The 23,875-nt window shown below is 41.8% G+C and overlaps 1 protein-coding gene across 5 annotated transcripts in view; it reads right to left on the minus strand.

The window, feature by feature from the left end:
- Positions 1 to 13,590: 13,590 nt before the first annotated feature.
- ZFYVE9 (zinc finger FYVE-type containing 9) overlaps positions 13,591 to 23,875 on the minus strand; it is a 138,619-nt gene continuing 128,334 nt past the window's right edge. For all 5 annotated transcript variants that reach the window (XM_060205896.1, XM_060205895.1, XM_007535150.2 and 2 more), the window contains 4 exons: positions 22,261 to 22,423; positions 18,932 to 19,037; positions 17,234 to 17,410; positions 13,591 to 14,210 (listed from right to left, as the gene is read on the minus strand). In XM_060205896.1, coding sequence (XP_060061879.1) covers positions 14,049 to 14,210; positions 17,234 to 17,410; positions 18,932 to 19,037; positions 22,261 to 22,423 — 608 coding nt within the window. In that variant the 3' untranslated portion in view covers positions 13,591 to 14,048. The remainder of the gene's footprint in view (positions 14,211 to 17,233; positions 17,411 to 18,931; positions 19,038 to 22,260; positions 22,424 to 23,875) is intronic.

Here is a 23,875-nt window from a genome sequence, read left to right on the forward strand (position 1 = left end):
CATAGGGGTAGGTCCATTTCTAGCCTTCTGAGAGTTCTCCAGACTGTTCTCCACAGAGGTTGGACCAATGTACATTCCCACCAGCAGTGTAGGAGGGTTCCTTTGACCCCACACCCTCTCCAGCATTTGCTACTGTTACCTTTTCTGATGTATGACATTCTCCCAGGAGTGAAGTGATATCTCATTGTTGTCCTTATTTGCATTTCTCTGACAATCAGAGACTTGGAGCATTTTTTCATGTGTTTCTCGACCTTCTGGATCTCTTCTGTGAATATTCTGTCCATGTCCTCCCCCCATTTATGGATGGGGTTATTTGTTGTCTTGTTGTTGAGTCTGGCAAGCTCTTTATATATGTTGGTTATTAAACTCTTATCTGATGTATGGCATGTAAAGATCTTCTCCCATTCTGTGAGGGGTCTCTTGGTTTGGGTAGTGGTTTCTTTTGCTGTGAAGAAGCTTTTTAATTTGATGTAGTCCCATAGGTTTATACTTGCCTTAGTCTTCTTTGTAATTGGATTCGTTTCATTGAAAATGTCTTTAAAATTTATGCGGAAAAGAGTTCTGCCAATATTTTCCTCTAAGTATTTGATAGTTTGTGGTCTAACATCCAAGTCCTTGATCCACTTGGATTTGGTGAAATACAGTGATTCAATTTCATTCTTCTGCATGTTTCAACCCATTGTTTCCAACACCATTTGTTGAAGAGCCTCTGCTTTCCCCATTTAATAGTCTGAGCCCCTTTGTCAAAGATTAGATGTCCATAGGTGTGGGGCCTCATTTCTGGGCTCTCAATTCTATTCCACTGGTCAGTTTGTCTATTCATGTTCCAGTACCAAGCAGTTTTGATGACAACGGCCCTATAATATTCTCTTAAAAAATGTGCTTGGGATCTTGATGGGGATAGCATTAAATTTGTAGATGGCTCTGGGTAATATATTCATTTTGATGATGTTAATTCTTCCAACCCATCAACATGGAATATCTTTCCACTTCTTTGTGTCTTTTTCAATTTCTTTGAGTAGTGACTCATAATTTTCAGTATACAAGTCTTTTACTTCTTTGGTTAGGTTTACTCCTAGATATTTTATTGTTTTTGTTGCTATAGTAAAAGGAATTGATTTCTGGATTTCAATTTCTTCTAGCTTAGTGTTTGCATAGAGGAATGCCACTGACTTTTGAATGTTAATTTTATAGCCTGACACCTTACTGTATTGCCTGATGATTTCCAAAAGCTTCTTGCTGGATTCCTTAGGTTTTTCCATGTATACTATCATGTCATCTGCAAATAAGGAGAGTTTGACTTCTTCTCTTCCAATCTGTATCCCTTGAATTCCTTGCTCCTGCCTGATTGCTATGGCAAGAACTTCCAACACTATGTTGAATAGTAATGGTGATAGTGGGCAGCCCTGTCTAGTACCTGATCTGAGGGGAAATGCTTCCAGTTTTTCACCATTGAGTATGATTTTGGCTGTAGGTTTGCTACATATAGACTCCACTATCTTCAGGAATTTTCCATCTATTCCCATTTTTTGTAGTGTTTTGATCATAAAGGGATGTTGTATTTTGTCAAAGGCTTTCTCTGCATCTATTGATATGACCATGTGGTTTTTGGTCTTGCTTTTGTTGATGTGGTGGATCACATTGATTGATTTACATATACTAAACCAACCTTGCATGCCTGGGATAAACCCCACTTGGTCATGATGAACAATCTTTTTGATATACTGCTGTATCCGGTTGGCTAGAATTTTGTTCAATATTTTCGCATCTATGTTCATCAGAGATATTGGTTTGTAGTTTTCTTTTTTGGTTGTGTCCCTGTCTGCTTTTGGTATCAGGGTGATGTTGACTTCATAGAAGCTGGCAGGGAGTATTCCAGTGTCTTCAATCTTCTGGAAGATTTTTAAAAGTAGAGGTATTAGTTCTTCTTTGAATGTTTTGTAGAATTCATTTGTAATACCATCTGGTCCAGGACTTTTATTTTTGGGGAGATTTTTAATAACTGTTTCAGTGTCATTACCTGTGATGGGGCCTGTTCATGTTATCCACTTCCTCTTTACTTAGTTTTGGAAGTTGGTAGGTATCTAGGAAATCGTCCATTTCTTCCAGGTTCTCTAGCTTGGTGGCATATAGTTGTTCATAGAAGCCTCGCATGATATGTTGAATTTCTTCGTTGTCTGTTGTGATATCTCCTCTTTCATTTAGTATCCGATTTATTTGGGTCTTCTCCCTTTTTTGTTTTGTGAGTCTGGCTAAAGGTTTGTCGATTTTGTTTACTCTTTCGAAGAACCAACATTGACTTTCATTGATCTTTTGTATGGTTTTCCTATTCTCAATGTTATTTATTTCTGCCCTAACTTTAGTGATTTCTGTCCTTCTGGTTGCTTTAGGGTTCCTTTGTTGTTCTTCTTCTAGGTCTTTAAGATGTGCAATCAGGCTGTTTATTTGTGCTTTTTCTTGTTTCCTAATGTGTGCTTGTATAGCTATGAACTTCCCTCTTAGGACTGCTTTAGCTGTGTCCCAAATATTTTGATAGCTTGTGTCTTCATTTTCATTGAACTCTCGAAACATTTTGATTTCTTCCTTGATTTCCTCTTTGACCCAGAAGTTGTTAAGAAGTGTACTATTGAGCTTCCACATTTTGGGACTGTTACTAATCTTTTGTTGATTGTTAAGTGTTAGTTTAATTCCACTGTGGTCTGAGAAGATGCTTGGGATGATTTCAATGCTCTTGAATTGGCTGATGCTGTCTTTGTGGCCTAACATATGGTCTATCCTTGAGAATGACCCATGTGGATTTGAGTAAAATGTGTATTCCAGTTTCTTGGGATGAATGACTCTGAAAATGTCCAATAGTTCTAGTTTATCTATCTCTTCATTTAGCTCCCTTATGTCTTTATTGATTTTCTGCCTGGATGATCTGTCAAGTTGAGATAGTGGGGTGTTGAAGTCCTCTACTATGATTGTCTTACTGTTACTATATTGCTGTAGGTCTTTCAGTAGAAGTTTGATGTATTTAGAAGGCTTCTCATTGGGTGCATAGATGTTAATAATTCTTAAGTCCTCTTGATTGACTGATCCTCTGAGCATTAAGTAGTGTCCATTCCTATCTTTTTTAGTCTTATCTACTTTAAAGTCGATCATGTCAGATATGAGAATAGCTGTTCCTGCCCTTTTTTGTGGGCCATTGGCTTGTATGATAGTTTTCCATCCTTTCACTTTAAGTCTGTGTTTGTCTTGTTGAGTTAGGTGGGTTTCCTGTAGACAGTATATTGTTGGGTTGTGTTTTCTGATCCATCTTCCTACTCTGTCTTTTAATAGGTGAATTCAGGCCATTGACATTTATTGATATCAAAGATTGAAGATATTTTAACGCCATTCTTGTAGAATTTTAGAGTGTTTTGATATATGTCCTATTTGTGGTGGTCTGGTTGTTTATAGGAGACCTTTCAGAACTTCTTTCAGGGCAGGCTTGGTGATGGTTGCTTCCTTCAACTGTTGCTTGTATGAGAAGGTTTTGATGCCTCCATCTAGTCTGAATGACAGTCTAGCAGGATATAGTATTCTTGGCTGAAAGCCTTTTTTATTGAGCACTCGATAGATATCTTGCCATTCTCTTCTGGCCTGTAGTGTTTGTATGGAGAAGTCTGCTGCTAATCTTATGGGTTTCCCTTTGTAGGTGACTCTTTGTTTTTCTCTTGCAGCCTTGAGGATCCTTTCTTTATCCTTATTCCTTTCCATTCTAAGTATGTTGTTGTTTTCAGCATCTCTTAATCTCTTTTTGAGATCTCTTACTTCTTTTTTAGTTGTCTCTAATTCGTCCTCAATCTTTTAATTCTGTCTTCAGCCTCACAGATTCTTTTCTCACTGCCCTCTACTGCTTTCTGGAGTTCATCTATTTTGTTGCCCTGCTCTGATACTGTTTTAGCTTGTTCATCTAGTTGCATTCTTAGCTCAGCGATTTCAGCTTTCAGCTCTCTAATAACCATGAGATAATTAGTATTTTCTTCCATATTCTCATTTGTTGTTCCTGCATTTCTGATTACAATTTTTTCAAATTCTTTACTCACTCCTGTTATTATTTCCTTAGCTAATGTTTGGATGTTGAACTCGTTGTTTTGTGCTTCACCCTCTGGAGGACTTTTAGCTGGACTCTTGTCCTGGTTCGAGTCTCCAATATTTTTTCTTGTTGTTTTAACCATTTTATATATTATGTTATGAGTTCCCTTTATCAGTACTTTTCAAATTATTGATCACTATTGCCTGGATTGACTTGTGTCTAAGTAAGTTAATTAAAGGGTTCACAGTGGTGGAAGTTAACAGTTATTTCAATCCCTGAGTTGGAGCTCAGTGGTTTAAAAGCCTCTTTTTTTTTTCCTTCCCTGTAGGCTATGGGAGCCTGAGGGCTTTTAAACTATCAATAGGCTTCTTAGCTTAATCACTGACTCCTGACGAAGAGATAAAGCAGGGTGTGGCAGAGATAATCCTGTGGTTATGCAAAGAGACTTTCACAGCCCCTCAGCTATGCCACCGAGGTATAGGTCTTCTGAGTTTCCTGATTAGATCTCTGTCCCCTGGTGTCCCTTCCTGTTGCTGCTCCGGATTCTGAGGGCAGTAGCAATGGAGACTCAGAGTTGCACTTGGTGAGTCTCTGGGGAGTCCTCTCCTCCCTTAAGCTGTCCCCTTGTTGGTGGAGCAGACTGGTGGTGGTGTCTCAACTGATAAACTGCTGAACTGTTAGCAGTCACTTAATCTCTCCTTAGGCTCCTCTCTCCTCTGTCACCAGCCACACGTGTTTGTACTCACGGGTGATTTACTGGATTCCTGTGGTCATTCTAGTCCTGTCTTGTTTCGGTCCGGGTGGTCTCCTTTGGTATTCCTAGTTGATCCGGGAGAGGAGAGGAGAGAAAGCAATCTGCTGCTCGTAGCTCCGCCTCCGGAAGTCCGAGACATTAATTTTTAACAAAGCATTTCTTAAAATTATTTTTAAGGCTTTTAAGTGAAGTAAATACATTCAGCTTTTTAGTCACCACAGTATTGCATAAGCACAGCTCAGGAATTGAGTTTCTTTGTGTCTTTTTTTCCAGGACAGGGTTGGACCATGCTATTCTGTCCTTTAGAGCAGGGTTTTCAGTAGGTAACAGAGCAGAGATAACAAATAAATAACCTATTTTCTAAGAGTTTTCTGTTCAGTCTTACCTGCAGGGTGAACTAACATTTTCACAGATGTGAGATTAACAATTATATTCGGGGTGAGGGCAGATACCATCATGCTTATACAAAGATATTCTCATACCCGAGGCTTCAAAGCCTAGGTTCAAACCCCTGCACCACCATAAGCCAGAGCTGAACCGTGCTCTGGCTAAAAAAAGAAAAGAAAAACGTGCCAAATAAGCAGTAACCCAAAATGAAAGGGAGGGTCCTTGTTCTTCACAAGGTGACCTGCTGGTTTATGACCCAGGCCTATCTTCCTTTCCCTGCAGTTTGCACCTAATCCAGAGATTTCCTGGGGGCTAGGAGGCCAGCTGAGGTTCTCAAAGGGTTCTAACCAGTCCTAATTTCGCATCTTTGCTGGAAATGCCTTACTGAAATTTGACATGAATTTTCTGGTGACTTCAAAGACCCTGTTGCAACCTGTTCAGTTTTCAATCTTTCACTGCTTTTTTGGAAAACAAAACCTCTAAGCTGGAGGAGTCAAGATAAAAACGCCCACAGAAGCTGGAGACTGGAGGTTCTTAAAAGGCCTTTATTGTAGCAAAGGCAGACAGGGGTCATGGTGGTGGGAGGAGCTTGCTCTAGGCTCTTCTGAGATATGTTCAAATGAAACAGCCAAGTATCAGAGAGAAAGGACTTACTTAATGGGCAGTTAGGAACCATTAAAAAACCTCAAAACTAGTGTGAGGCACATCTTCTAAATAAATATGGAAGAATAAGAACTGTTGCTTAAAGAGCGAACTCTTTAACAATACTTTCCTTTCTTATAGTGATGTTTTAGAAATCTGCATTATTGCTTCCAAATTGTGAGAACTTATCTCTCTAACATTTAGGGGCAGTTCCTAAATAATCATGTCCCCTAAATGAAGGCAGCAGTTCTACGTATGAAGCTAGGACTGAGCCCAATAGAGCTGGACTGGACAGCATCAGCCGTTCTCCACATCTCAATGTCCCCAAGTTCTAACACTGGCATTACCACTTGTGCTGTACTTAACTGTTAAGCCTTTTGGGCTGCATATGAAGTCCCAAAATATTTTGTTACTATTATTAGGCTCATTTTAGAGGCCAAGAGATAACTTGCTAGGTAGAACACAGACCTTACTGTGTGTAAGGCCCTGAGTTCAGGCCCCAGTACTATCTGGGAAGACCATGGACAACACTGGGAAGCTACACAGATGATTATGTTGCTATGGTGTGGCTTAGGATCTCTACTCTCCCACCCCCTAACCCTCATTCTCTTGGTTTTCAGTTATTTACATATATTACATTTATTTGATAGAAAATGAGGAGAGAGCACTTCACCACTCATGAAGTGCCCCCCCCCCCGTGGGTAGGGAACAAGTCCTTGTTCACCGTAACATGTGCTCCACCAGATGTGCCACCACCTGGCCCTCTTTGTCTTTAATGACTTTAAAAAATAGTTTATGAGAGAGAGTCAATAAGGGGCCAGCAAGACAGTTCACCTAAAGTACCTCTCTTTCCATGTGTGGGCCCAAGTTAGAGCCCCAACATGCCACAATGGGAATATTAACAGTCCTAGAAACAGCTTCAGTGCTGCGGTGTCTCACCTGAAGAGGTCAACAACAGCATGAAAACTAAGGCCAGGGAAGGCAGGCAGTGGTATACAATGCGCGAGGCTCTGGGTTCATTCCCTTGCACTAGACTGTGGTGCACCTGGTTAAGTGCACATGCTACAATGTACAAGGACATGGGTTCAAATCCCTGGTCCCCACTTGCAGAAGGGAAGCTTCATAAGTAGTGAAGCAGTGCTGCAGGTGTCTTATCTTTCCCCTCTCCGTTTCTGTCCTATCCAACAACACAACATCAATAATAACTACAACAATAAAACAAGGGCAACAAAAGGGAATAAATAAATATTTAAAAAATACATTCCCTTTTGTTGCCCTTGTTTAATCGTTGTTGGATAGGACAGAAAAAATGGAGAGGAGGGGAAGACAGACAGGAGGAAAGACACCTGCAGAGCAGGCCTGCTTCACTGCCTGTGAAGCGACTCCCCTGCAGGTGGGGAGCCGGGGGCTTGAACCAGGCTCAAAGCACATCACGTGCACTTAACCCACTGTGCTAACGTCTGACTACCTGTAGGTGTCTATCACGCCCTTCCCTCTTGACTTCTCTATCCAGTATTTTTTTTTAATTTAGTATTATTAAAATAGAAAACACTATCACTGAAAATGTTCAGATTGCTTGTCTGAAATACAGTAAATACAAAACTGGTTTTCCAGATGACTGCTTGTGATTCAAGTGTATGCAATTGGTGATGTGGCCCATCAGCTTTCAATAACCACTGAGAGATATTAGGAACTGATGTGGGGAGATGTAGGAAAGGCCCCACATTTCTGTAGCGCTCAAGTCTAGCAGGTGCGTAGGAAGTGTTGGTTTTAAACACAGATAAATTACACTGACTTGCATCTGGTGAGAATTCAATATAGTAAGCTGAGCTGGCAAGAGATCACCTGGCTAGTGTGCTTGCTTTGCTAAAAGTATCACTCGGGTTCAAGCCTGGCACTCGCTGCATTGCTGCCATCTTGTCTGTCTCGGTCTCTACTGAACAAAGCCAGCTGGAAGCAGTGAAGCCCCTATGGCCAAAAAAAAAAAAAATTAAGTTACTGGAATGGCAATTCTATTTATTTTAATATCTTTTTGTTACTGTTGTTGTTACCAGGGTTATCACTGGGGCTTGGTGTCGGCACTACAATCCACTGCTTCTAGTGACCTTTTTTTTCTTTTTTCCCATTTTATTAGGAAAAAGAGAAATTGAGAGGGGCAGGGGAGATAGGGAGACACCTGTTGGCCTGTTGTGAAGTGTTCCCCCCCCCTCCGCAGGTGGGGAGTGGGGGCTCAAAGCCCGGTCTTTCCACACGGTAATGTGTGCTTAACCGGGTATGCCACGGCCCAGCCCACTCAATCTTTAAGCTAACTTTTCTTCAGTGGAAAGTTAAAGATGTTTCACTCATTTTATATTGGGTTGTTGGAAAAGCCATGACACATTTTTTTTATAGAAAAAACAAAACTATGCATGACTTTTCTGACAAACAAATATAATTCTTACACCATACAATGCACAAAAAGATAAAACAAGGGAAAATACAAACCAGTCTTGGCTACTTATACCCAATTTCACAGTATTATTTTACTAAATATAAAAGAATAGTTTATGACAGGCCTGGCAGTGACACACCTCGTAGAGCACATGTTACTGTGCAAAAGGACTTGGGTTCAAATTCTCAGTGCTGACTGCAGGGGGAAGCTTCACAAGTGAAGCAATACTGCAGGTGTCTCCCTTTCCATCTCCCCTTCCCCTCTCAATTTCTCTCTTATTAAGTAAAATAGAAATGAAAAATTGGCTGTTAGGGTGGTGGATTCCTGGTGTTGGCACGAAGCCCCAGCAATAATCTTTGTGGCAATGATTTTTTTAAAGCCTGTAATAAGGGCTGAGGAGATAGCACAGTGGTTGTGCAAAAAAAAAAAAAAAATTCTGTGCCTAAGGCCCAGCATCACCTTCTAAGCCAAAGTTGAGTAGTACTGGAAGAAGAAGAATGGGAAGGAAGGAAAAAGGAAAGAGACAAAAAAAAATCTAATTAAAATAAACCTGTACTGACTCAAGAAATCTGTGTATTTGCAGGTGTATTTGGTTGAGTGGTTGAAAAATACCTATAGGAAAACAGCCAGCTCCTATGAGAGCTCAAAATTTCAAAGGTAAACAGAGCAAGTTGGATGTTATCCCAACATGACTTGCCCCATCAACAAGTGCTGTTCCTGTCAGATATGGGACAGATGATCTCAGGGCTGAGTTACTACAAGTGAATGTCCACCCTTCTCCTTAGAGCCAAGTAGCTCCTAATACCAGTGAAAAGTCACAATCCCACTTTTCTGCAGCACCATGACCAAGGCCTAGGAATTTATTATCTCCATGGAAGAAGGATAAACATAGTTAGAAACATTTCTGAGGCCAGGGAGTGGTGCACCCACTTGAGCACAAGGACCCTGCGCAAAGATCTGGGTTCTATTCCCCCACTCCGAATCTGCAGAGGGAACGCTTCACAACTGAAACAGATCTGCAGATTTCTTTTTTTGCCTCCTAGGTTATCACTGGGGCTCAGTGCATGCACTAAGAATCCACTGCTCTTGATGGTATTTAATTTTTATTTTTCTCGTTTTATTGGATAGGACAGAGAGAAAGGGAACACAGGAAGAGAAACACCTGCAAACCTTCTTCACCACTTATGAGGTGACCCCCCTGCAGGTGGAGAGCTGGAGGCTCAAACGAGGATCCTTGTGCAGGTCCTTGCCCTCAGTATTATGTGCACTACCCCTTAAAGTCTTCACAAGCGGTGAAGTAGGTCTGCAGGTGTCTGTCTCTCCCCCTCTCCATTTCTCTCTGTCATAACAATGACAATATCAATAACAACAATAATAATACTACAATAAAAAAGCAAGGGCAACAAAAGGGAATATCAAAAAAAAAAATTTAAAGGAAAAAAATGGTTTCCAGGAGCGGTGGATTCATAGTACGGCACTGAACCCCAGAGGCAAAAAAGAAAAGAAAAACAATTCCAAGGTCAGGTCTTTGCACTATTTGGGAAATAGTGGCTATGATGCTAAATATAGCTCCACTGCCTGCACTTAAATTCTAATCCTAGGTCTAGCCACTAGGGGGCAGTCCTTAGCTCCAAGAGGGCATCATTAGTTTGCAGTGTTTTTTTTTTGTTGTTGTTGTTTTGTTTTTTTAACAAGAGCACTGTTCAGCTGTCTTATAGTGGTGCCAGGACTGAACCTGGGACTTTGGAGCCTCACGCATGAGAGTCTCTTCACATAACCTTTATGCTGTCTACCCTTGCCTGGGAATTCTTGAACTGTTTTTATTATAGGGTGATGGCCTCTAACCAAGGTAGTGAGTTGCCCTAGAGCATTGTTTTTTCAGATTGTGGGTTGTGAAATCCATTTGATCTGTAACCAAAATAATTTTTTCCCTATTTTATTGGGGAGGACAGAAAGTACTTGAGGGCAGGGAGGCAGACCTATTTCACCACTTGTTAAGCTTTCTACAGGTGGGGAGTAAGGGCTTGAGCCCGGATCCTTGCACATGATAACGTCTGTTCTTAACCAGGTGCACCACCACCCACCTCCCCAAAAATACATTTTTAATGAAAGAGAAAAATCACTGTGTACCACATATATCATGGGTAAATCAATTCTTGGTTTCTTTTGTATTCCCTTTTTGTTGCCCTTTATTGTTGTAGTTATTATTGCTGTTGTTAGTGATGTTGTTGTTGGATAGGACAGAGAGAAATGGAGAGAAGGGGGAGAGAAAGATAGACACCTGCAGATCTGCTTCACCACTTGTGAAGTGACTCCCCTGCAGGTGGGGAGCTGGGGGCTCGAACCAGGATCCTTATGCCGGTCCTTGTGCTTTGCACCACCTGCGCTTAACCCGTTGCGCTACCACCCGACTCCCCAATTCTTGGTTTCTAACAACACTCCCAGTAAAAGAAACCAAAGCGGGGCCTGGTGATGGTGTATCTAGTTCAGCACACAGGTCACAATGCACAAAGACCCGGTTCAAGCCCCTGTACGCACCTGCAGAAGCAAAGCTTTGCAAGTGGTGAAGCAGTGCTGTAGGTGTCTTTCTCACCCCTTCTCTGTCTCCCCTTCTTCCCTCTTAATTTCTGGATGTCTCTATACAGTAAATAAATAAAGATAATAAAAATTAAAGAAAAAAAAGCCAAAACTTTGGCTGGGAAGACAGCATAATGGCTATACAAAACCTTTCATTCCTGAGGCCCTTATAAGTCCCAAGTTCAATCATCAGCACCACCATAAACCAGAGCCGAGTTAAGCAATACTCTAGTGAGAGAGAAAGGAAACCAACACTTTTTAGAGAAATGGCTGATTCCAAAACGGGTAAAGAAAGCATAAGATGAGTCTAAGAGGATCATCTTGTTAGGTTAAAAAAGGAAGTTTTCTGGGGCTGGGCAGTGGCCCACTTGGTAAAGTGCATGTGTTAGAAAGCATGAGGAGCTGGGTCCTAGCCCCTTGCAATAAAGCAAAATAAATCACACACACTGCCATCAGGATTGCTGCTGGGGCTTGCTGCCAGCACTAGGAATCCACTGCTCCTAGCATCTTTTTATTTTTTAATTTTCTTTTAATTGATAGGACAGAGGGAAGGGAAGAAGATAGAGAGGAAGTGAGAAAGACACCTGCAGACATGCTTCACAGCTCGTAAAGCTTCACCTCACATGTGGAGAGAAGGGGCTTGAACCCAGGTTAAGTAACGTGTGCTTAATTGAGTATGCAACCATCTGGCCCCTCCTTTAGTTTTTAATGACAGGAACATGCCACAAAGATAAGCTAGTCTAAATAGGCTCCTTCCGGCCAAAACAGGTTATTTCAGCACCAAAAAATATATAATCAACTAGAGCCAGTCAAAAAGAAATCCTTGGGTCTCTAATGTAAATGTGTAAATAAGGACCTAGGCGATGGTGCACCTGGATAAGTGCACAAACACTGTGCAAGGACACGGGCTCAAGCCCTTGGTCCCCACTTTCAGGCTGAAAGCTTCACCAGTGGTGACGCAGGGCTGGAGGTGTCTGTCTCTCTCCCTATCTCCCCCTCCCCTCTCAATTACTTTCTGTCTCTATCCAATAATAAATAAGTAAAAATATTTATTTTTTTTGTAAATAAGCAAACATACATAGGAAGGAAGAAGAGCTTCTGCTTAGAGGTCACTAAGCAGAACAAGTGCAGTTGGAGGGAGTGCTAGAATTGCAAACTATTTTGTAGCCATCAGTAAACAAAATTCAGATGAGGAACATGACAGATGCTAAATTTAGGATAGAATTTGAAAAAGAAAGTTTTTTTTTTCATGATTTGCAAGTATACATACTGGTTATTAGTTTCTACAATGAAGAAACTCAACACTTTCTCAGGCGATCAAAATTCAGCATCATCATCAAGGCGGCAGACAACCGTCAATGACCGCTCCCCCTGGGAAGACACACCACCACCGAGATGGGAGTCGGACCAAGAGTGCACAAACTGATTCTAATTAAGAGAAGACGGCAGTCAAATCCGAAGTAAGACATTTTCTATTAAGAAAAAAAAGCTGGGAGTCAGGTGGTAGCACAGCAAGTTAAGCACACATGGCAGCGCGAAGCGCAAGAACCGACCTAAGGATCCCGGTTCGAGCCCCTGGCTCCCCACCTGCAGGGGTGTCGCTTCACAAGCGGTGAAGCAGGTCTGCAGGTGTCTATCTTTCTTTCCCTCTTTCTGTCTTCCCCTCCTCTCTCCATTTCTCTCTGCCCTATCCAACAACGATGACATCAATAACAACAACAATAAAACAACAAGGGCAGCAAAAGGGAATAAGTATGTTTTTTTAAAAAAAAAGCTGTAGGGGACAGCAGGGATATATACTGACATAAATAGCAACGACGCAGAAGATAAAAGTAAGCTGTGACTGGTAATACTCACCTTTGATCCTAGGCAGGAAGCTTTATCAGGGGAAACCATTTTAAAGGACATTATTGGTCAGATACTAGTTGAAGTAACATAGTATCATGCCATTACTAAATTGAAGTTGACAGTTGTCCTGTAATTGTTTAGAAAATGCCCTTTTTAGAAAGTGAGTGTTAATATATTTTAGGGGTGTGTGTGTGTGTATATATATATATATATATATATATAATATTTATTTATTCCCTTTTGTTGCCCTTGTTTTATTATTATAGTTATTATTGTTGTTGTTGGATAGGACACAGAGAAATGGAGAGGAGGGGGAGAGAAAGATAGACACCTGCAGACCTGCTTCACCGCTTGTAAAACGACTCCCCTGCAGGTGGGGAGCCAGGGCCTCGAACTGGGATCCTTATGCCGGTCCTTGCACTTTGTGCCATGTGTGCTTAACTCACTGTGCACCCGAATCCTGGGGGTATATTTAGGTATATATATATTTTTTTAATGGAAAGAGATGAACATAGTAAAGCAAATAAAGCAAAATGTTAGTATGTGAACAACAGGTGAATATGGAAATATAAAAGGTGTTTGTACCTTTGGTTTTCCTGGGAGCTTAAACTACTTCTCAATAATAGTATTTTTTTAAGATACCTCTGGTCTATAATATGTCAGGTGTAGTCTGTCTGCTTTAACAGAAAAGCCCAATTTTCTAGCTTCCATTCACCAGGGCTGATTTTGAGCTCTGTAATCCATCTGACTTCATTTGCAATGGGCTGTCTTTCCTAGGACAGAAGAAAGATCATCTCTGGGTCTCTGCTTCATTTCAATGAATAATTGTGTAAAAAAACAAAACTAAATGTGGCTTCCAATTGAAGTCACTGTGGTATAACTAGAACAAGGTTAGTGTGTACAATTCTCCTTTTTATATCAATTCCGTACAAAGTGTGCAAGAGCGATGCTTCATTGTTTATTTCCCCCTTTGCCTTCCCACCCACCCTTGATGATGGTCATACCCAGTGGAGCATCTTTGATCACAGGACTATGAGTAAGTCTTAAAAGAGAGGAGCAGAATTCTTGCCTAAACGGTAAGGGGTTAGCTGCAAGGATAGCATAACTGTGGTGCAGTAACAGAAGCTGTCCAGATCTTCTTAGTGGACAATGCATAGGAGATTTAGAATTATGGAATATCCATCTCCCCAACCACCCATCCCCACCCCGGCCCCCCCAACTCCCACCCGCCCCCACCCATTAATAGTGTTAACAAAAGCTTAATTTTCCAGTTCTAAAGTGCAAATGATTTGAGTATGACTGCTGTTGCAACAGGTCTGAACAGAAAAAAAAAATGAAGTCCTCTTTGCCTATGCGATGTTTTCCAAAATATAAAAGATGAGTTCCATAACGATGGGGCCTTCACTAAGCTGGCAGGCTCCTCCGTGGATCACCGGCACCAGAGCGCTGTCCAGATCATTCATGTACTGTGAGGGGAGGGGCTGGCCATTGCTCCCTGCTTGATAGCCAACCTGCAAGCAGAGACAAGGGGGTGACAGGTTACTGGGCGGAGATCTTTCCAGAGGCCTGAGGCCCAAGGAGCTGAGCAGGAAAAGAGATATCCCTAGAAATAGGTGAGAAACTGGCTCTGAACACCACATTTCCCACTCCTTTTTTTTTTTTTTTTTAATATTTATTTATTTTTGTTGCCCTTTTCCACTTCTCTTTGAATTGTCACTTACTAACCTGTCATGTATTTATCCTAACAACTGGTAGCTGTTAGACTTTGGATAAGACAATTTACCTAATATGACTTCAGTTACATAAGAAAAGGGGAGTGGAATGTCACAGATAACCAATGGAATGTCACAAATAATAAAACACTTGTTTAGGAAATATACTAAGGGGGGGCTGGGCGGTAGCGCAGCGGGTTAAGCGCACATGGCACAAAGCACAAGGACCGGCATAAGGATTCCAGTTTGATTCCCCGGCTCCCCGCCTGCAGGGGAGTCGCTTCACAAATGGTGAAGCAGGTCTGCAGGTGTTGCAGGTGTCTATCTCCACACACACACACACCCGTCTTCCCGTTCTCTCTCGATCTCTGACTTACCCAACAACAACAGCAGTGACAGTAATAACAATAACAACAAGGGCAACAAAAAGGAAAAAATATCCTCTAGGAGTAGTGGATTTGTAGTGCAGGTACTGAGACTCAGCAATAACTCTGGAGGCGAAAAAATATATGTGTGTGTGTGTGTAGGGTTGAGTGGTGGTATACCCGGTATAGTGCACACATTACCATGGGTAAGAACTCAGGTTCAAGCCCCATGTTCCCATTTGCCAAGGGGCGAAGTTTCACAAGTGGTGAAACAATGCTGCAGATGTCACTTTCTCCTTATCTCCCCCTCTCAATGTGTCTCTGTCTCTACCATCAAATGAAAGAAAGGGAGAAAGGAAGACAGAGACAGAGAAAGGAAGGGAGGAAGGGAGGAAGGAAGGGAGAAAGAAGTAGGAATAGATAGCATAATGGTTATGCAAAGAGACTCTCATGCCTGAGGCTCCTAAGTACCAGGTTTAATCCTCCACCACACCATAAGCCAGAGCTGAGCAGTACTCTAGTAAAAAAAGAAATGAAAGAGAAAGAAAAAAAGGGAGAAGATGGGAGGGAAAGGTTGGGAAGGGGAGGGGAGAGGATTGTGGGCAGTGGGTGGTGTACAAGATTGAACACATTACCATGTTTGAGGACTATGGTCTGAGCCGCCTAGTCCCCACCTGCAGAGGAGAAGCTTCATGAGCAGTGAATCAAGTCTGCAGGTGTATCTCTTTCTTCCTCTCTACCTTCCCTCCCCCTCTCAATTTTTATGAGGCCTATCTAAAAAAAAAAGGGAGGAAGGGCTGCCTGCAGTGGTGTATTTGCCATGCAGAGAGGGAAGGAAGGAAGGAAGGAAAGGAGAAAGGGAGGGAGGAAGAGAGGAGGAAAGAATGCCAGCCAGCCAGCTAGCTACTAAGTACAACTCCCTAACACAGCAGGAACTGTCTATTTGTTCTTCCACCTTTTCATTCATCCACCATCATTTTCTGAGCACCTGCAAACATAGGAATTCAAAGATCATGTAAACACAGCCCCAGCTTTCAAGCAGTTCACACGCTCAGCAGGAAAAAAAAAAAAAGTGCTCTGGGAGGTGACGCAGTGGATAAAGCACTGGACTCTCAAGTGTGAGGTCCCAAGTTCAATTCCCACTAGTATATGTACCAGAGTGATATCTGGTTCTTTCTCTCTCTCTCTCCTCTTACCTTTCTCATTAATAAATAAATAAATAAATAAAATCTTAAAATAAAAAAATGGGGGGCAGGCGGTGGTGCACCTTGTTAAGCACTCACGTTTAAGCCCCTGGTCCCCACTTGCAGGGAGAAAGCTTCATGAGTGGTGCAGCAGGGCTGCAGGTGTCTCTATCTTTCCTTCTCTACCTTCCCCCACCCCTCTCACTTTCTCTCTGTATCTATTCTATAACAAATAAATAAAAATGTTTTTTAAAAAATATATATATATATATATTTTTTTTTCTATCTATGCAAAATAATTCTCTCTCTAGCTAGATTATCGGTACCATTCAAGAAAGGGCCATGGACTCAAGGTGAAAATACTTGCTGATTTGTAACTAGTTAAGAAATGGTGTCAGAGGGGCTGGGTGGTGGTGCACCTGGCAGAGCACACATGTTACAATGCTCAAGGATCTAGGTCCTCACCTGCAGGGGGAAAGCTTTGTAAGTGGTGAAGCAGGGCTACAGGTGTCTCTCTCCCACCCCCTTCCCTCTTGATTTCTGACTGTCTCTATCCAATAAATAAAGATAATAAAAAAATTTAAAAAAAAGAATTCCTAGAAAACACAGGTGACTTAAAAAAAAATGGTGTCAGATGCATAATGTTTCACGTTTTCCTTGCTAATGACAGAACTCTCTCCATGAAAGCAAAACCACTGGGACAAGCACAGGGACAAAGATTGGGGGAAAATATGTGCTAAGACTGGGTTATCTGTAAATAAAGCATACAAAAAAGTGGAGATGGGGAATCCTGGCCACACGAGACCTGAGCTGACAGGAAAATACATTGGTAAACAACTTAAGTTCTATCCAACTAGTATGGAAATGCTGACAGTGAGAAAAATGTAATGGGTGACAGAGAAGCCAGTCATCAGAAATCTGCTGCAGTTAAGATTACAAAAATAGCAGAATATGGGATAGCTTGGGGCCTGTTCTCTGAAGGAAGCAGAATAATCCCCGAAGAAGAGGATACATTTACACAGGAGCTGCAGGTCGTTACATGCCTTTCCCCTCCTTACCTAGCTACATAAGTGGAAAACCAAATCCTTGGAGGACATTAAGGTGAGGAAGCCACAGTTCAGATGGCTGAGAGAGGGGCTAGGCAGCACATCACTAGTCGAGGAAGGCCAGAAGACTCCATCTTGTCAGGTTAAGAGGATCAAGTTCTCTGGGTTGACAGAGTGAACTCACACATCAAAAAACAGACAGGCTTCAAAGGAAACCCTGATCATACCTGATCTGAGTCAAGGGTCACACGTAGTCCCAATTTGGTCATTCCATCTTCCTTCAGGAGCTTCAGGTGGGGACAGAGAGCAAGACAAAAAGCCTTGGCGACATGCTCGGTCAGTCGGCTATGGTCTGCAGGGTCACTCAGGCAACTGTGCTGGTCATCGTTTTCTAGGAAAAACACCTATTCCCCACACAAAAAAAGCCCATGTTCAGCGGGGAAGCAATCACAGAAGCCAGACCTTCCACCTTCTGCACCCCATAATGACCCTGGTGGTGGCTCACCATAATGACCCTGGGTTCATGCTCTCAGAGAGATAAAGAATAGGAAAGCCATAAAGGGAGGGGATGGGATATGGAGCTCTGGTGGTGGGAATTGTGTGGAACTGTACCCCTCTTATCCTATGGTCTTGTCAATATTTCCATTTTATAAAAAAAAGACACTCAAATGCCTAAAATGCTAAAGACAGGGTGGGCCTAGCACAGGATTCTTGAGTATTTCCTGCCATATGCCTCCATCCCACTGAGGCAGGGGCTGTGTCATTGTCTTTGCTGAACACTGCACTGGACACAGGCATGTAACAAACTGGGAATTAGAGGCCTGAGTCCTGCTCACAGAGAGCAGGGTCTTGAGCAAGTTCCTTGTTGCTGAATGCTAAGTCTGTTTATCTAAAATGGAAAGATCTTGTCCTTTCTAGCTATTATAAATAGTAAATGTGGGAGGTCCAGGAGATGGCGCAGAGGATAAAGCATTGGACTCTCAAGCCTGAGGTCCTGAGTTCAATCCCCGGAAGCACATGTACCAGAACGATGTCTAGTTCTTTCTCTCACTCTTCTTCTATCTTTCTCATTAATAAAAACAATACAGTGCTTGTGTATTCCAGCCCCTACTTATTGCTTAGAAAGGGTTTCTACTAAAAATAATACGTGGTCCAGGAGGTGGCGCAGTGGATAAAACATTGGACTCTCAAGCATGAGGTTTTGGGTTCAATCCCCAGCAGCACATGTACCAGAGTGATGTCTAGTTCTTTCTCTCTCACCTATCTTTCTCATTAATAAAATCTTTAAAATAATAATAATAATAATAATAATAATAATAATACAAGGGGGACACTACTAGTGTTAAGCCTATTTGTTCAAGACCATGTTATCTAAGATAGTTTTTACTGTGAGCACAGTAAACAAGTCCAGTTTTCTGAAGATGACAGCAAAGATGCTGTGTATATTCCATTCAGAGATGTACCCTTCTCAGTCTAATATAAACAGCAAATCTCTAAGAGTTAGCTCATAGGAAGGAGATGTCAAATTAGTGAAGGCTACATTTGCCTTTCAGTCGCTAAGACAGATAAGTGCGGACTGGAGAACTGGAACATAAAAGGCAAACAGATAATTTACTTATCATCTAGAATCAGTCCAGAGGGGGCCAGGTGGAGGTGCACCTGGTTAAGTGCTCACATCACAGTGCACAAGGACCCAGGTTCAAGCCCCTGGTCCCCACCTGCAGAGGAAAAGCTTCACGAGTGGTGAAACAAGGCTTCAGGTGTCTCTGTCTCCCTCTCTATCTCCCCCTTCCCTCTCAATTTCTCTCTGTCTCTATCCAATAATAAATACATATGTAAATAAATAAAACAAAAAAAAAATAGAATCAGTCCAGAATGTATCTTGTATGCAGCAAAAAGTGTTCAAGGAGGGTCAAGTTCCTTACCTCTGTCCATCTGATGACTTTTCCATTTGCTTTATACTCTGATCCATGGAATATCTTCACACTTGTTATAGACTCCATGGACTTCCCATCTATAGGACTTATGACACTAAACAAGAGGAAAAGGTAAGAGATCAAAAGAATGCTTGTTGTGAACTACACCAGGTAATCAGCCTTGCTGAATGCATCCACGCAACACATCACACTACAGAGAAGTCATGGCCCAAAACTGCTTGCCTGTCTACCTTACTGGTGAACTTTGGAAGGTCAGGGAAAGTTATGTATTCAGCTGTATGTGTTATATTCTAATAGCACTGACTGCAATTTAGAAGGTGTTTTGTGCCAGGTTCACTCTCTGGCCCTACCTACCTTAAACCAGAGCTGAGCAGTACTCTAGCCTTAAAAAAAAAAAAAAAGAAGAAGAAGAAGTATTTGGGGCCAAAGAGACAGTTCACCAGGTAGGGAGGGTACTGGTCATGTGCAAATCATTCTCATAGTGTACTGGGAGGTGCTGTTGTGTATCTCTCCTTCTCTTTCACTGTCTCCCTATCTGAATGAAAAAAGCAGCCTGGAATGGGGAAACCGTGCATGTGTGAGGCCCTGGTTGTGCCAAAATAAATAAATAAATAAATAAAGAAGAAAATAAAGAAGAATAAGAAGAAGGACATGCTGATTATGACTGCTAAGATGAACCAATAAATAAGTATCTGTATTCTCTGCCACAACAAATTCCCTTTAATGCTAAAACTTCATCCCTAGGTGGCTAAAGAGGAAGACAGCCTTTTAGAGATATTTCCTTTAGAAAACACAGCAAGTGTTAATCTGTGAGAGATACACACTCATTCTTCTAAGGATTCAAAATACTTGGGATAAAGATACCAAACCTTTCCCAAGGATTTTCAAGCCTGTTAGTGTGGATTATTACTTTTTGTTGTTGTTGTTTGCTTGCTTGCTTGTTTTGGCACTGGAACCTCATGCATGTGTGAGTCTAGTGCTCTGAAAAGACTTCCATTTTCCTTTTAATTTCACCTAGAGATAGGGAGACATCACAACATTGCTCCAATGTTCATGAAGACAACAATACCTTGGATCCACCTGCATGTTACCTGTCAGACTCAGGCAAAAAGTAGTAAAGTCATGGGCCCCTTGGAATATACCCAAAACAGACCTACTAGTTTTCTCCAAAACAAAGACCCCAAATCTTCATCTGCAAAATTCTTGCCTTTAGGTTCACAATTAGTCAGCAATTTGTTCTGCTTTATATCTTAACTCTTTTTCAGTCACCAGGTTCCAGAGGCTACCATGATGCCAACCTGACTTCCCTGGCATATAACCCTACCAATGTGTCCTGGAGCCCTGCTTCCCCAGATCCCTGCTCCACTAGGGAAAGAGAGACGGGTTGGGAGTATGGATCAACTGCCAATGCCCATGTTCAGTGGGGAAGCAATTACAGAAGCCAGACCCCCTACCTTCTGCACCCCATAATGATCCTGGGTCCATGCTCCCAGAGGGATAAAGAATTGGAAAGCTTTCAAGGGAGGGGTGGGAAACAGAACTCTGGTGGTGGGAATTGTGTAGAATTGTTCCCCTCTTATCCTATGGTCTTGTCAATATTTCCATTTTATAAATAAAAACCTTTTTAAAAGAGAAGAAACAAGAAAAATAGGAAGGTAGGTAGGAAGCATTAGAGATGAGAGGGAGGAAAAAAACTGTATGTGAGGATTACACTGTAGATAGGTTGACTAGGGAAGTTCTTTCTGAAAAGAGATATTTTAGAAGAACATGATGTCAGGAGTTTGCTCACTTGGTAAAGCACACACCTTACCAAGGGTGAGACCCTGGGTCCAAGCCCTGGCACTCCACGGGACGAGAGTGCTACAGATGCCACTGGAGGGGTCCATGAATGGTGGTGCAGTACTGTGGCGTCTCTCTTCTCTTCTCTCTCAAAATAAAATAAAATAAAATAAAATAAAATAAAATAAACTGAGTCCAGAAGTTCACTCAGTGGTACTGTGCATAGACAAGACTCTCGGTTCATTCCCCAGCAATATATTAAAGATTAAAAACAAAAAAGAAAAGAACAACTTGAAGGCAGTGAGGGAGTGAGCGACTCCCCCAGCTATCTAGGAACCAAAGGCCCAGGGCAAGCAGTTGTATTCAAGCTTGTTTTCAGTCAGGCATTGCTTCTGGGAAGAAACTGGTCAAGTGGAGTGGAGCATTAAGTCCTTAAGGGTCATCAAAATTGGCTTTTATCCTGAGTGATAATGGAAGACTATGGTGGATTTTTTAGTACAGAAGTGATGTTCTAGGAACCATAATGGAGATGGGTTAGCTTAGGGAGAGAAAGAGAGAGAGAAGTAGCTAAGATTAGGAAAAAAAGAAACCAGTTGGGCGGGATATTGCACTCATTCAAACCAAATGATGGGAGTTCTGCGTAATGATGAAAGCAGTATGCAAGTGAGAAGTGGTATGATTCTAGATATATTGTGGAATAAAGCTAATAGGCTTTACTGTAGATTAGAGGTAGGATATGAAAGAAAGAAAAGAACTGGAGATGACTACAAGGCTTTGGCTCTTGAGCCTTCACATATACAGTGAAAGTCCAAGGAGGTGACTCCAAATCCTGGGCTGGCCACCACCTCCTAGCTCTGTGAGTCATTCAGCCTTTGGGTACTTGTTGATTCATCTGTATCTAGGAACACCACCAGTTATTACACTAAGTGAAACAATATTAGCAAATGTGCTTTATGAACCACAAACGGCATACTTATTACTATCATCTCAGTAACTTTAAAGGGACTGTTTTGCTTCAGTATCCCGTTGCCTTCCCTTCCTTTTAACAAGCATGGAGAAAATTATGCCATCAAAAATGAAACCCAAAAAAAAGAAATCAGAAAGTTTAAATTCTGTGCTATATAAAAAAAATTGTCCCGTGAATTTTTAACAGTGGAAGCGGCTGGGGAATGGGAGCCACAGTGTAGTGGTTATGTAAAATGCCTTTCCTGCCTGAGGCACCAAAGGTCCCAGGTTCAACCCCCAGCATTACCATATGCAGGATCTTAAGAGATGATCAGGTAAAAAATTAAATAATAATAATAACAACAACAAAAACAGTATAGGAGCTGGAAAAGTGACTAAATGGTAGTCTTGAATGTGTGAGGCCCTGAGCTCAACTCCCAGCATCTAATGACAAAGTGAGTAGGACTCCATGGGTGGTAGAGTGATATTTTAGCCTTTTCTCTCTCTTTCATAAGGACATTAAATAAGTTTCTTAAAATACTAGTGTGGAGGCCAAAACTACATGCCATAAAGAGGGAGCTGACTGCATTTACCCCTTGTTGACATTCTTGTCGTCGTCCACCCATTGGATGTGGATCTGCTCCTGTGGGTCCTCCGCATCTGCCTTCCCACAGGTGATGGTGAAGTCTTTCATCTCCCGCAGAGCCTGCCTCAAGGCCTCCATGTTCTCTGCAGTGATCTGGACCATGACGCCATCTGAGAATCAGCACCAAGATAATACCGGTGGAGACAGTGCAAAGCCAGGGAAGAGGCTGATGAAATACATCTAATAAATTGCTCTAAGGGTGAATGCAAAGCTTTGCTCTGCTCACTAAAACTCAGATACAAAATGGTTTTATTCTTTGAACTTCTCCTTCCCCTCCCCTTCCTTCCCTCCTTTTCCTTTTATTATTTTTTTTTCCCTTCTTTCTTTCCTTCCTCCTGGGGTTATTGCTGGGACTTGGTGCCTGCATGATGAATCTACCACTCCTGAAGGTTTTTTTTTTTTTATAGGGCATAGAGAAATTGAGGGGGGTATGATAGGAAGGATGAGAGAAGAGAGACAGAGTGAGCAAGCGAGAGACATTTGTAGCCCTACAGATGGGGAACATCAAGCCACTGTTGACCTTCAAATCATCCCAATTAAAACCCTGGACATCACTAGACAATATCAAGTCAACCCTGTACCCCCCTGTGGAGATGTCTTATCTCAGTGATCATGATAAAACAATTATTATTAATCTTTGGGCTCTATGTAATTATTATTTTTTCATTTCATTTATTTATTTTCCCTTTTGTTGCCCTTATTTTTTATTGTTGTTGTAGTTACTATTGTTGTTGCTATTGATGTCATCATTATTAGATAGGACAGAGAGAAATGGAGAAAGGAGGGGAAGACAGAGAGGGGGAGAGAAAGATAGACACCTGCAGACCTGCTTCACCGCCTGTGAAGCGATTCCCCTGCAGGTGGGGAACCGGGGATCCTTCTGCCGGTCCTTGAGCTTTGTGCCACATGCGCTACCGCCCGACTCCCTCTAGGTAATTATTATGCAACAGGAGTAACCTGACCAAAATCCTGACACAGAAACAGTATGCCCATTAGCCTCTCATTATATCCATTCAAGTTTGGTCATGTCCAATTGAACCAGTAGCAAGCACATTTCACTCCGTACCTAAGTAATGACCACAGCATTCCTGTGAGTAGGAGGCACTAAACTTCACATATATATTTACAGATTTGCACTCAATGACATACTTGAACTCAGACTATGTCCTCCAGGTGCCTTATCCCAGAGTTTTGTACGGTCAACTGATAATTGTTATGCCACTGTATTGTAGTAGGTATTTCTAGTACTTATGCCCTTTATATGGGACCTTGATTTCTAAGCACCATAAAATAATAGCTTTTTTAAAATCTTTTTTTAATATTTATTTATTTATTCCCTTTTTTTCGCCCTTGTTGTTTTTATTGTTGTAATAGTTATTATTGTTGTTGTTATTGATGTCGTCATTTTTGGACAGGACAGAGAGAAATGGAGAGAGGAGGGGAAGATAGAGAGGGGGAGAGAAGATAAGACACCTGCAGACCTGCTTCACCACCTATGAAGCGACTCCCCTGCAGGTGGAGAGCAGGGGGTTTGAACCAGGATCCTTAATGCTGGTCCTTGT

The sequence above is a fragment of the Erinaceus europaeus genome, chromosome 13 (assembly GCF_950295315.1).
Source record: "Erinaceus europaeus chromosome 13, mEriEur2.1, whole genome shotgun sequence".
Taxonomy (NCBI): Eukaryota; Metazoa; Chordata; class Mammalia; order Eulipotyphla; family Erinaceidae; genus Erinaceus; species Erinaceus europaeus.